Here is a 14,368-nt window from a genome sequence, read left to right on the forward strand (position 1 = left end):
TTCATTCCTTTATCCATCCTATTTCCCTCCACTCTTTCTCCTCATTTTTAAATTAACTTACTTTCCACTTCTCTTTCTAAGTTGTTTCCTCTTCCCTTGCCGTCATGTTTTGCACCCAACTTCCTTCTCTCTTTCTAGATGCCCTTATCTGTTATTATACCCCCCTTCTCCCATTTCGCTCTCTGTCCATGTCTCCTCTCTTTCGTACCCCACCGCTTACCTCACCCTTTAATTTCTTCCCCTCTCCCCTCTGCACCCGTCTAACACCCAGCAGTGAGCGGCCCATCCGTCTCCATCGTGGCTTCGCTGGCTGGGGCCGTGAAGGGAAGCCCAAGTGGAACGCCGCTCATTTATTGGAATGAAACCAGGACGGCTTCTCATCCATCACTCCCTACGCTCTGCCGGGTTTACTCCTCCTCTAACTGCACTGCACTAAGAAACCACAGAACACTTCCTCCAAGCTTGTGTGAATAATTGTGTGTCTCTGCTGGCTTCTCTCTACCTGCATATACTGTATGTTATATATTATGCATATGCATTAGATTCTGCACATTTATATATATAAATATATATATATATATATATGTATCTCTCACAATCTGGGAACGAAGGACTAAATGTGAATTTTGCTCCACTACTTGTACGCTTTTGACAGAGAATTTCAAACAATCCTCAGCATGGTATTGCACAAAAGCACATTCATTAGGCACAAAAGCATCCCATCAGATGGGGAACTAATAATAGACTGAGTCAATGCTATAAAGGGGTAATCAATCAGTGGGAGGCAGCTAATCAATGATCTTATTAATGCTAGCGGGTAAGAGCAGGGAGGCTATTGATCCAGCATGCAAACAACCCTAACCACTCGGCCAGCCTCAGGCAATTGGCTGGAAACCAATGAAAATTACTGCTATGAATATGACCAGCACGCCGGCCAACCAAGCAAAAGAAGGAAGACATTCATCCAGTAACCCTTTGAGAACATAAAATTAATGTGTTTCATGAAACAGACAAAATACGTACAGGACGACAACTAGATATTAATCTGTATTTGTTTTCCAAAATTCAACAAAAATGTAAGCCTCAGACATTGAACAGTAGATGTGTTACAGCATGTACAGTACTATGTATTATTCTGCAAACATCACATTCCTTATGAAAATGCAAATGTCCAACAGGCTTTCAGTATTCATGAACAAGTGCAATTACAGGCCACACACACAAACAGTCACAGTCAGCATGAATTAGAAGACTAATAGACTAATGCATTTCCGGCTATCTTTATGAGCAGCTGCAGTCAGCATGGCTCGCTAACCTTCAATTGTAAAGTTAATGCTGTTTGTAAAATATTTGCTTAGTTTGGTAATTTAGCTGCCGTACCTTCTATTACTGTGCTATTAGCTTCCATCAGAATGATGCAGTGATTTCAATAATAGCCAGAAGTTATCCACCATGAGATAAAGACCCAGTGGTCAAAACAGTCCAATCAGATGAGGGAAATGTCCATTTGTTTGAGGTGTGTAGAGACATACACAAATGCTGGCAGATATGTGGCTTTCAGATACTGTGCAACAAGCCACAGAGTGGCTGTGAATAAAATGTTTGCACACTTATCTCCACTGCCCAGGCAGCCTTATCGCACAGGGTCATCAGACAAATGGCACACACATACACACCAACCCGAGTCTGCAGCTAGTTTGCAATCAGTTAAAAAACGGGGAAAAAAATTAAACAAAACATCACAGCAAAAAGTATTCCTCACATCTGCTGTATCTGTGCTGTTCTTTTTAAGTAAAAAGTAAAGTTAGAAACTGTTAAAACTTTAAAAACAAGCTTTCAATCAGGAAGCCTTTAATTGGTCTGTCCCTATGTTTTCTGTCTTCTGACAATAACTTGATTTTAAGAGTCAAGGCCGAGGCATAATCTCAGTTTGCATGACAAATGCTAATTAATACAAACCATAAAAGTAATTTTCTGCACATTAACATGTCCAATGAAACTTTCTAACTTGACAAGCGGACACAAAAATTTGTTAGGACGAAACTGCTCCGTGCCCATAACAACCTAATATAGAGGAGGAATAATTCTGGAACATATTCAGTGAGCTTTGAATTAAACTCAAGCATTTGTGTGCTATTAGATACGGAACACTGAGATAGGCTGATTTTATTTTTGTACATAGGAAAGTAGTGAATTTGTTGTGAATGTAAGGGATGTTAAAACAATTGAACTATTGTATTTGTTGAGCAAATGGGGCCACAGAAGTTTCAATAGTTGTATTAATTCTTTTGTGTTTGACATGGACAGATAGTGTTGTTATCAAAGCAAAATCTAATCCCGTTTCTAAATTCAGTTTGGTCACAAATACATATTAAATGCATTTAAATCAAAGTGTCCAGGTATTAAATATTACCGCTTGGAACACTGAATGACTATATATATATATATATATATATATATATATATATATATATATATATATATGGTGTATACCTCTTGCTACCCAATTACATTGTGAAGAAAATAATAAACACAACCTAAACAGCTAGTTGTTTCATTTACTACGGCAAACTCTCAGTGGCTTGTCAGTGTTCGTTTTCGAAATGCGGAGAGTACAACACGACAGTATTATTAAAAGACACAGACTTTACTCCTTTTCTGCTGTCAATACCAGCTTTCGGAGCAAAGAGCAGCGCCATTGTATCAGACCTGGACCCTACCCAAGAAGCTCAGCGGCTGCAGCCTCAGGGAAATTTTATTTGGTTCAGTCTCCCCACACCCACTCAGCATATCCCCCCTCTCTCATTTGCACATTTTGTTTCGTGGAGAATGTAAAAATAGGTTACATGACAAATTAATTAAAGTGTGAAAGGGAAGACATCTTTTATCACTTCTGTCACAAGCACAAAACAAACACATTTCAAACCAGAACCCCACATTAAAAAGGGAAAAAAGGAGGCCGTGTCGCCTGTGGTACAGAAAAGGGGTCAGTAAGGGAGAGGGAGAACGGAAAAATACCTGAGGAGAGGTGCATCAGCTTCACTGTTAGAGTGCTTACACAGATCCATGCAAGAATGGAAAACAGCAGACATCCTCTTACCAAGTCTGCGGCAGGCTACTCAATGAAACCACAAAATATCTACAAAGGCAATACACTGGATGACTGAGGCTCTATCTTGGACCCACAGTATAAGCTGTGGGTGAACACATTTGTGTAACGGTGGGCAAAATGTAAATCGCAAACATGGGTATCTGCTGCAACAAAAATGGACCATTATGAGCTCCACAAAAGGAGAATTTATCACAGGACTATTGGCTTACATCACTCTGTATAGGTTTTAATGCTATTGTGTCTAACTCCGTGAATACCAATATGTATGCATGTGTAGACTAATGCAAAACAGCCTCATTTTCCTTTAACCTCAACATGCCTCGATTGATTGTTCCCCTTTCGGCTCCCTTCCCAGACATTCCAAAACAGGTCTTGCTGATTCTTGGCAAATCATTGATTTGAGGGCGGGGCATGAAAGCAAGCTGAATATGAAAAACAAAAGACGAAGGGACAATTATTTCCATCCACTGTTCGCAATCATGCGTCAGGAATGCTATGCTGCTTTCATTCTGGTCACAATTAGGAGGGCAGTCTCTGATTAGGCTTTGTGAATGAAAAGGGTCAAAAATAAAAACAAAGGGGTTCTCTGTGGGTTCTTGTGCTTCCAACAGGGAGCAAGCTTGCCCTTTTGTGTGCCTGTATCCGCAAATCTGTGCATGCAGATGAAAGCCTGCTCTCTGCATAGAGCTACATAGACCTGCTGGTCTACAGCTAAAGAATAACAAATTACTAATGATGAGTAGACCTGTAGTGTGCTGCAAAAAGTTACAAACAACAGCAAAAACACAGTGAAGCGATGTGATTCAGCTCACCAGGTTTGAAGCAAGAGATAAACTCCTGATAATGAGACTAGCTGCCATTATAGAAATGGGCATTTAGCCAAGAATTAAATGCCTCCCCTCCCCTTTGAATGAAATGACAAGCAGAGGAACAGAAAGAGAGGAAGAGGGTGGTAGGGAGAGATGGAGGAGGCTGGGGGGAGGGGTTGGTACACAGTGACAAGGGAAAAGAAAGGGAGACAGCGAGAGAAAGCAGGAACCGACTAAGAGAGATGGTGTGGCAACAAACTGATTTCTTTAGTTTGTCTGGGAGCCACAGACGAAGCTCAGTTTCTCGGCGGAAACTGTGGGATGACATAAAACCAGAAGCAAAGCAGGAGGGGACGTTTATTAGTCTTTTGTCCCCAAATGGACCCTCTCCACCTCTCTTTGAGGAGAACTTCACGCCCACTCACATCAAGGACAGCATGTACTTGTTTTTCCGGAAGCGAGGAGAAAAAAGAAAGACTGAGGGAATGGTCTCCGGGGGGGTTTAAAAAGCTCATCATTCATGTCTGTTTACCTCTTCTGAGAGGAGAGAGAAAATAGGAGAGCGAGACCATGGTGACTTCTCTGGTTTCCTTGACAGAGACTGGATTAATGAAGCCACTAGGGGGTTCTCACACTTGTGTGCTTGTGTGTGTGTCACAGCTTGAGCACATGGGGAAATCCATACCTCCCTGGTTTCATTAGGCCCAAGTAGTTTTGTGATTATTTGATTTTAAAAACATACAAAAAACTAAATCTAAGGGGTGGGTATTTTTTTTTACATCTTAACACCTGCATTTTCATGTGATAAGAACATTACATGTTTTGAAATTAGGGAATCGTGAAGCGTTTTAAAAAGACAACCCATATTTTAAAACACTATAGTTTATTCTACTAAAAGCAAAAAAACAAACAAAGTCTTTAACTTAAGATACAGTGTGTATAAATCCAAACAACCTTTCCTGCAAATCAAAGGGCCAAGTGTTTTAACAGCACCCAACAGAGTGCCCTCTGGCTACATGCTCTGTCTGGGTAACCAGCTAACAGCTGTTGGGCTGCAGTTCCCACAGTCTTAAGAGACCGCCTATTCCAGCACCTGCTACTGGGGAGCCTGTCTGGACGGCTGCTGGCTTCTCTGGACTACTTAATGGTCCCCAGTCAGCTGGAGAGATGGGAATGATGGGTGTGACAGAGGGATAGAAAGGGGAAAGGGGGTTTCTGTCTGGTGGGACAATTACATGGGGTTGGGAGAGCAGAGGTTATGTGGGAGTGTGGCCTGTGAATGCCCTTGAATTTAGAGAGTATGCATTTCAGATTTTGGGGATGGGGTGCTGTGTGATAGCCTGTTGGAATGTTATAAATTATACATTTGCACATATAAAAGAAATGCATCTAAGTTACTTAAATATCTACCGATAATACTTATAAGCTAATGTGTATGCGTGTATGTGTGTGTGCATACATTTGTGTACATTCCCCTTTAAACTCTGAGCCAGCTGGCCTGCAAGGGAGACACGTATCAAAGAGGACACAACTAGGTCAGACTAGTGTGTGCCCAGCCACTACATATATACATGTGTTTGTGTTTACATGTCCTCGAGTGCATAAGTGAACCATCACACATCCCTTAGGGCCTCAGTAACCTCAACTAGAGGTCAGAACCCTGTCCTCAAAACAGAGTTCATCCTTAACAAAGAAAGAAAGCTTTGCTCCTATATTTGCAGGCAGAGTACATGATATATGAACAAACCATGATGGGGTGATTTTGTTAAAAGACAATGATAAACTGAATTGATATAGGAAGAGGCAAAACATATTCTCTACTCTATCACAGACATGTACTTAGTTCTTGACAGGTAACTGGTAAGTCATTGTAAGTTCAAAACCAAGAGTTGTAAATGAACTGATAGCTAAATGATCCAACTAAAATACATTTCAAAGGAACAACATAATCTACTACAAAATTTGTAATGTTAAGAATATAAAAAGCAGGAGACTCAGGCGTTACCTGCAGAGCAGCGGATTTAACAACAATGTCCACTCTCTAAATTATGTATGCCGGAATCATTGCAACAACAGGGCCACTGGCTTGAGGCTATTAGCTGGGCAGACAGGAAAGAACAGGCTGTGGACTGGAAACCCTTGGGACAAGAACAAGAGTGGAAAGGAGCTGGAAACCCAGCCAAGGGCTACTCTGCCACAGGCTGTGTTGTACTGAGAGACTCCTGTGAAAACCAAAGGGAGCTAAAGGCCAACCAGGACAACAACTGCTGAGCTAGGACAATAATGAGGACATTATAGGTTAATACACTCAACCAGGAAATCTTAACTAGTGTGGAAACATATTTCTTTAAATTTAAGGCTTAGACATACTGCTTCTCTTCAGTGGGTCAAGTCGGCAGCCAAATTTAGATCCTGGCCCACAGCAGAGGAACTCTGCACTAAACAGCTGAGCACACAGGGTAAATATTATAATATAAAAATAGAAATAAATAGAAATGATAAGTTTCATAGCTATTACTAAAAAAAAAAAAAAAAAAAAAAAAAAAAAAAAAAAAAAAAAAAAGATAAATGAAACTGATCAATGTTTAAAAAGTGCTGAAATAAAATAAAAATTTTCACTATTCACACCAAATATACAGAAAAAACATCCCTTAGATCTGTGTTATTAAATGGACTAAAAATAAGACACAAGTCGCAAAAAAAACAAAAAACAAAACAGCCATTCACTGACTGTCTAAACAGGCTTTAAAGGTATCTGTGACTGGTGGCACAGGCACGAGTACAAGAACAGCAGCGACTGAGCGTACAAAGACCAGATGCCTCTGTAATGCAGAAGGCTGTCGTTTTGTGACCAACTAGCCATGAACCACAGCTGCTGCAGAAGTGTTTACCGTGCGCCCGGTGTTCTCACACCAAATGTTGAGTCAGGAATGAAAGGCAGCACAGAACAGCAAAGCAGAATTGATCAAAAGAAACACGGGGAAAAAAAACAGAGAAGAAACTAAACTAAGATGCAAACAGATGCTCATGCGAGCTCCTGCTCAAAGGGCTAACCATGAAAACATTGCATGGTGTGCTACGGAGGCATCCTAACATCTATGTCTTCAAAGTTAGTGTTATGTTGGAGGATGAGGCACCGCCACTTTTGTGTTTGTGTACATTAGGCAGCTATGATTTCTTTACGGACAGAAAAAATGAAATGACATAAAACCCCTCGTATGTAAGAATATGTTCAGGATGGCACAAAAGCAAGAACAATCGTGAGAATCCTGGAGTCAGCAGTGGTTGTATAAAAATAAAAATAGAATTGTCCAAAATAAACGGAGAAATAACATTGTAATAATGATATAAACAACTCGTGGTCATCGTTTAACCACATATTACTTGCACACACATGCACACAAACTGATGCACAATGAGCCCCCTGAAGGCAGGTTCAGTTTTAGTGATCTTAGGTGCCAACAAAGACTTCATTAAAATCCTACCGCTGGCTACGGAGGTCTGAGTGTGTGTTCCTGTGAGTCGAGTGTGCTGAGGCGAAAGCTACTGAACCATGTTCTTGTCACTTAGACTAAAACATCTAAATGGGGTTTTCTTAGGGTTTTGAAAAACAGCATTATTATTGCTATATCTTGTCATTATTTTTTGCTGACAAGAAGTGAAGGTGTGCTGTTAAATTACAATTCTAATCACTATTATTTGTTGTGCCTACAACAATCTGTCAGTGCTGCTTAGCATAAAACTGTATTTCTGCCATTGCACACTGAATACAAAGTAAGTATGTAGTGTATGCAGGATCTATATATGGAGAGAGATATAGAGAAATAAATATATTGAGCAAAATATGACCAACATTCATTCAGGTGACAAAATTAAACTGAATGATGGTTTTAAATAAAATGATTAATGTTATCTGCACACATCAACCACCAAAAAAAAAAAAAAAAAAAAAAAAAAAAGGATTACAAATCCGTTTCAGGTTAATGTTTTTTTTTTGTTTTACTATACTGACACAAACCTGGGTGGTGTTTGCCCGCAGTGGACGTGGCAGAGTTTTGGGAAGTGCTGCTGGTACTCGTAGAAGAAGAAGAGTAAGGTGATGAGGGTGAAGAGGAGGAGGAAGAGGAGGAGGAGAGAGTGAGAGCGCTGAGGGCTCCGGCAGGCAGTGGTTGGCCTCTCTTCAGTAGCTGCTTGTGCTCCTGCTGACGGAAGCGCGGGGGCACCTCTCTGGCCGGGTAGCGAGCACTGGCAGAGGACAACTGGCAATGCTGCTGAGGGGGAGTCTCAGTCGGGAGCTGGCTACTGCAGGAGGCGCGCTTGCCATTGCCAGGAGATGAGGAGGAGAGGGGCAGCGTGGGGCTGGCGGGGTGGAGGTGGTGAGATGGGCCGGGACTGGGCTTAGTGGGAGCAGGCTCTGGCACTGGACAGATACAATACACGGGCACACAAGCATTCACACACAGAAAGACACATGCAGGTAGCAAGGAATTAATCTCTGGGTTAAGTCACTAGTCCTTTATATAACAAGAAGCTAGATTTGTCTGGATAGTGCTTACATTGAACATAAGGTGGAATAAATATTTGCAAAATTGTTTTAAGTATGTCCTAATGTTGAAATGTCTCTCAGCTTCTAAAATAATGAGATTTCCATTAAATGTAGTTCAGTTTGATCAAGACCTTTGTAACCCAAACTGTGCTTTCAATTATTACCATACGTACAGCGTGTGATGACAGCACACAAAACTGCCACAGTGTCTCAAGTTATATCCTCGCAGTATTTGATTGAAAGCCAATACAATTAATGATACGCATAGTCTCATGAGGAAGATCCTTCACAAAAGAATGGAAGGCATGTTTTACTTCATCACATGCAACATCATGCAGTCTTGTATAAATGTCATTTTATGCATTGTATTTTATGTACAGCACTCTGCAGGTGTTGGGATATTTCTTGTCTGTTTGTATGGACTATCACTTTAAGTTAACTGCCTCATGCAGTCTGTTGTTGAACATATGTTACTGGCCCAGACACACTTTATGAAAAGGTCATATTTTTTCTGCTGACTGAACACCAACACACATAAACACATGGAGGCACTTCTTTTCCTCCTCATTATACGCTCCTCTCTTTTGCTTTTTCTTTGCGCGCACGCACACACACACACACACACACACACACACACACACACACACACACACACACACACACACACACACACAAACATTCACACCTTTCCCTGGTGCTTTGGCCTCCATCTGACCCTTTCCCTGTAGTTACAGTGACCAGCCAGCCATCTAATTGAGTGCGAGCCGGCAAGGTGTTATTATTAGCGGGACCTGGATGGCTATCAACCAAACACATTGGCTTTGCCAAAGTTTTTTCTCCAGGGTGATGCAAGACTGGAAAAAAACAACTGCCTGGCCTAAACACTTAATACGTTTTCTTTAGGGAGTTGAGGAGCATGGTCATGTGAGTCTGTGGCTCACATATGAATGCAAGTGGGGAAAGAAATGGAGGTAGGTCTTGTGTGTAGGTGCTCTCTTCCCGAGAGTTTCCTGCTGCACTGAAATAGCTGCTTTTATACTGGCAGCCAATAGCCTGTGACCCAAGAACTGCTGTAAATAACAGTTTCTTGGTCCATGGGTAAATGCATGATGAATAGTTGATGATGTTGTTTTCTATAGTCCCTCGATAGATACTAGCATTTTACGCAACAGCTGAGACTGCTTTCACCCCAGGGAGTGGGAGAGGAACAGACAACGACACAGTTTTTGTGCAAGCAGAGGAAGGGGGGTGGGAATAAATGGGATAGAAATAATTTGTTAATTAAAGCTTCAATCTCTCCAGTGTGAGTGTCTGAACTAGCAGTCGCTGCAGTGCTAGCAATTAACCACACAGTGACATGCACACACAGGCCAACACTACCACATTGGAGGTTAAAACAAATTCAGAGCACAGAGGTATTCACTGCAGCTGCCAAGAGCTTGTCTAAGAGCACAGCTAAAACCAGAGGCCCCCTCAGCCTGCCTAACTGCTCACACACAGAGACTGCAGTGATAGGTGGGAAATTCGCGTTCGCAGTAACAAATACGACTTTGACATACAACCACTCTACATGGCGAAAAATACATATCTGTAATCGTGTTTCTTTCCTTCTTTCTTTTATGAGTCTTTCACAGACATACACGCTTCACAGGGACACATACAGGGAAAAAGACACTACGAGTTGTTTGCAACCGCATTCCACTGATGACATTTTAGTCAACCACAGAGCGAAAGACAGTAAGACAGAAAGGGAGCCTGCCCCCCCTCCAGCAGTATCTGGCTGTTGGCTTGGAACTGCAGCTGGTGACGCACATCTCTGATTAAATTCAGCTCAGCCCGCCTGACGCTGTCTCGGCCAATCAGACAACAGGACGGTGAATACACGCCGCCCTGCCCCTCTGCACCCCTTCCTCCCTGTCCGCCCGCTCTGTTTCCACCCCTGTTTACCCCTTTCCATCAGCAGGTTGCTCGATAACCCCACTACTCTCTCTCTCTCTCTCTCTCTCTCTATTTCCCTTTCTCTTTTCGGTGTCTACCAGTCTTTCTCTGCTTGCTATGTTATTCTCCCGCGGGGTATTTATACATCTTGATCCATTATCTCCTGTCTCTTTTCGCCACTGTCCTGTTTCTGTCTCCTTACCTTGTTTCAACTCCTCCATCTCCCCACTCAAAATCTCTCCCCTCTATCCATCCTGTCTCAATGTTGCTAGAGCACATTTTGTTCCCCCTCAATCTCTTTTTCTTTCCTTCGGCTGCTGGGTGTTACCACAGACTGTAGTGACAGAGATTTTTTAAGAAATCCAGTAACCTTTTATTGAGAGAAGTTTAAACTCAATTATAGCTTTAGTTCTTAGGCCTGGACTACGGGTAGTATTTTCCAATGGCCAAGAAACTACCAAGATGTGGTCTGCTGTACTGTATGTTGATCACTGCTCAAACTAAACCTGCAGAATCTGAAAAATTCTCTCAGTTTACAAGCCAATTATCAAAAGAACCAAATTCGGGCCCAGGGAAGGGAACAGCCTTTAATGTTTTTGAAAATTAAATGAGTTAATGTGTTAAAGTACCAACTAATCAATAAACCACACAAAACATTTAGCAGATACCCTAGCTAGAAGATGGTCACAGTAGCACAAACAAAGCCATATATTTTTTAATCTGACATCTGTCCAACTTGCCAAATCTTTGCAATTCATAGAGACACAAATGCAATTAAGGAACTTCCTGAACTCCTGGGATGTCTTAGCTAATGGGACAATTGGATCAGTAAGACCAACATAGTAGTTACTCCAACAGCCTGGTAAGGTAAGCAGATGAAGACGTATACAGACAGACACGCAATTCCCTTAGCTCAAGCATGCTTCATACACAGCCTGCTTCATCCAGCCTCTGTTTGTGTTGTTGTGGTAACAAGGGTGTATCCATGCAACAACTCCCTTAGGTTGTAGATGACCTCATCTACACAATGATACTTTACAACAATCACAATACATTTGCAAGAAACTTGCTCACAAAAAACCTAAAACAGTCAGTTTTTTTTTTTGTTTTTTTTACAAAAAGTGCTGCTATAGAGCTATCTAACTGGAGAATGTGTAACCACCTTTGGTGTAATCTGTATTTAACACGTATATGCAAATTAAAATTCTCCTGAGAGGGAAGTAGTGTGCATGTGTGCACATACACACAGAAATGAGCCAGCAAAAATGGCAGTCTGAATGTATGAGGTGAGAAAAATAGTATGTGTGAGAGACGCCGCTCCCGTCTACGCTGCACAAACATAAATACATTTAATGAGACACATTATTCATTTTGAGGGTGGATATTCATAATCCATGATTGATGGGTAAGTGCTTTTGAAGGGTTGAGGGGGTGAGGGGGGGGGGGGGGGGGGGGTTTAGCACAAAATGACTACCAAGGAAAAGAAATTGGAGGAAAGTGGGGAAATCCCTTCGATGGGAGTGTGTCCATAAAAGATTAAAGGAGGACCGTGAAGAATATGCTGTTAACACTCAATGATGCAGTGAAATCCACGTGGTGAATTTGTGAAGTTGCATATTATTGCATTTGAACCCACTTGTGTGAAAGTTTAGCTGAAACAGGGGTTATTCATTTATTAAGCCAATCTGTAGGTATATTATCTTTCCCAGATTGTCTAGTTCACAATTTATAATATCAAAACATATTTTCTAAATATTCATTCAGTTTGGTTTTAAAGAAATCTGCAGACATGTTCACCGAGTGCTTTGGAGCAAAGTGTTTGGCTGAGCAAATATTTTGTCTTGACAATGATGGTAAACAGATGTCAGGGGCTCATGAAATGAATTAGTAATCATTCTTTCTGCACCAAAACAGCGCCTGGCAACTGACCTCAGCATTCTTAAAAAAATCAAAACAATTGAGTCTTTGACTATGAGATATTGGCAAAAACCATAGACATGGCTACATTTTCAATATTGTCTTGGTAAGAAACAGATATGATCCAAAGAGACAAAAATCACAGGAAAAGCAAATAAACTACTGACGATAATCATTTTACCATCTTGATCGGCAGTGGTAAATACAGAACTGTGTAGGTTACAGCAGCGAATGTGAAACTTGGTTTTTGAAAACCAAATTTAGGCTTTTATGTATTGGTGGTGGCCTTAGTGCATCTAACTGAACCTGAAAATGAGAGCCAATTAAGTAAGCATTTGTATCAAGTGCACTGTAACTTCCATAAATCCTGCAGCAGGAACACTCGGCAATCATGCACCAAAGTTTTAATTATAGCCTTTCTTTACACTAAATGGGTAATTACACACAGTAAGAGAAAGCAACAGAAAACACCAGCTTATGAATAAGGAAGCAACTGAGTATAGATTTATAAAAAAAAAAAGAAAAAGCATACAAAGGCAAATGGAAATACATGAAGGAATCAGATATTGAATTGAAAATCACTGAACAAGGCATAATTTGTAAGGAGATAGGGTATCTGTTATTGTAAAGAACTGATTGGTTTCCTGAGCCTTGTGCCAGCCAGTGTAGGTTCCCACATCTCTTCTGTCTATTGTCTGCGGAGCCACTTTATTATGCAGCCATGTTTATAGAAGGGGGAGGGATGGACAAAACACACAGGCTTATATGCCCTACACAATGGTCTGTTTCTTAATCCAATAGTAGCTAAGAAGTAGAGAAAGTATGGAAAACACTGGATGTTTGAAGATGTATTTACGTCTGAATACAACCATTTCATACATGGTGCTTTTCTACAGGTGCACAATAGTGTACATCGATATCTTCTCTTTGCCTATGAAAACAAGCTAAAGACAAGATGTGAAACAAGGTCCACGCAATTTGTCCAGGAGGTATGACCATCTCATCACACCGCTCTATTCTTTTCATATAAAATCCTCAATATTAGAACTATGATCTTGTGTCCCTTCTTTTTCTGAGAAACATTGGTGACAAACAAACCAGTAAAAAGGAATTAAATCCTATAGCCACAACAATGTAGTCTGACTATATTAATCCATGTTGTAAATATCAATAAAAAGCAGACTGTAAAAATTAGCAAAGTAATGTTGGAGCTACAATGAAATAAGCCTTGGTTGGTAACTAAGGAAACCTTGTAGTTACGGAAGGCAAATGTGTGTGCATGTGTCTGTTTATGCACTCAAGTGGTCGATTGGGTGCGTCTATAAAAAGGTCCCATCTGTCAGTATTAGTAGTGAAAACCAGAAACTCCCTCACACACACAAAATAAGGGCATAATTTCTCACCCCTCACCCGTCCTATAATGGGCCGTTGCTATAGAGACTGACAGTTGCCTAATGCACATCTATGTGCCTCTTGTGACCCCCTGTGCCTCCTGTGACCCTCTTCCCTTACCATGCCTCTTCCACTCTCTCTCTCTAATTGGTGCTCCAACCCCCCTGTCTGTGCCAAGTTCTTTTTTATGTCTCTTTCAAGTCTTGGTTGTTCATCTCAGCTGTGTCTCCCCTGCCAGTCAGGATAATGACAAAGTTGCCCCAAGAAACCCTTTTTCGCATATTAACCCTAAAAGCAGCAAACTCACACTGTGGGCAAAGAGTTTTAACAAGATCACACTACACCTATATCCGAAGTCAGCGCCTGAGGGTAACGACTGCCTGAGGACATGATAGATACATAGCATTATTCAAGGTACCCGGAACTTTTTAAAGCTGACAAACAAATGAGGAACATTTGAGAGAACAGGGTCTGCAATAGGCAGAGCCCGAGGATCCAGAAGTAATTTAAGGTACCACTAATCTGGGGCCTTTAAGAGTATTCATCATTTATAGATCTTTTTACAAAGACAACTTCAAGACGTTATAGCCTCACACCATACACGAACAACAGAAACAATTTCATCAAGTTAAATTCCACTGTAGAGAAATAATG

At 41.1% G+C, this 14,368-nt stretch overlaps 1 protein-coding gene across 5 annotated transcripts in view; it reads right to left on the reverse strand.

The window, feature by feature from the left end:
• tnrc6c2 (trinucleotide repeat containing adaptor 6C2) overlaps nucleotides 1–14,368 on the reverse strand; it is a 52,974-nt gene that overhangs the window by 21,587 nt on the left and 17,019 nt on the right. For 4 of the 5 annotated variants that reach the window (XM_069168334.1, XM_069168333.1, XM_069168332.1 and 1 more), the window contains one exon: nucleotides 7,940–8,341. The exons of the other annotated variant lie outside the window; for it this stretch is intronic. In XM_069168334.1, coding sequence (XP_069024435.1) covers nucleotides 7,940–8,341 — 402 coding nt within the window. The remainder of the gene's footprint in view (nucleotides 1–7,939; nucleotides 8,342–14,368) is intronic. 5 annotated transcript variants of the gene reach the window in all.

The sequence above is a fragment of the Embiotoca jacksoni genome, unplaced genomic scaffold, assembly GCF_022577435.1.
Source record: "Embiotoca jacksoni isolate LCO1_2020_lvr unplaced genomic scaffold, fEmbJac1.0.p SCAF_4, whole genome shotgun sequence".
Classification (NCBI taxonomy): domain Eukaryota; kingdom Metazoa; phylum Chordata; class Actinopteri; family Embiotocidae; genus Embiotoca; species Embiotoca jacksoni.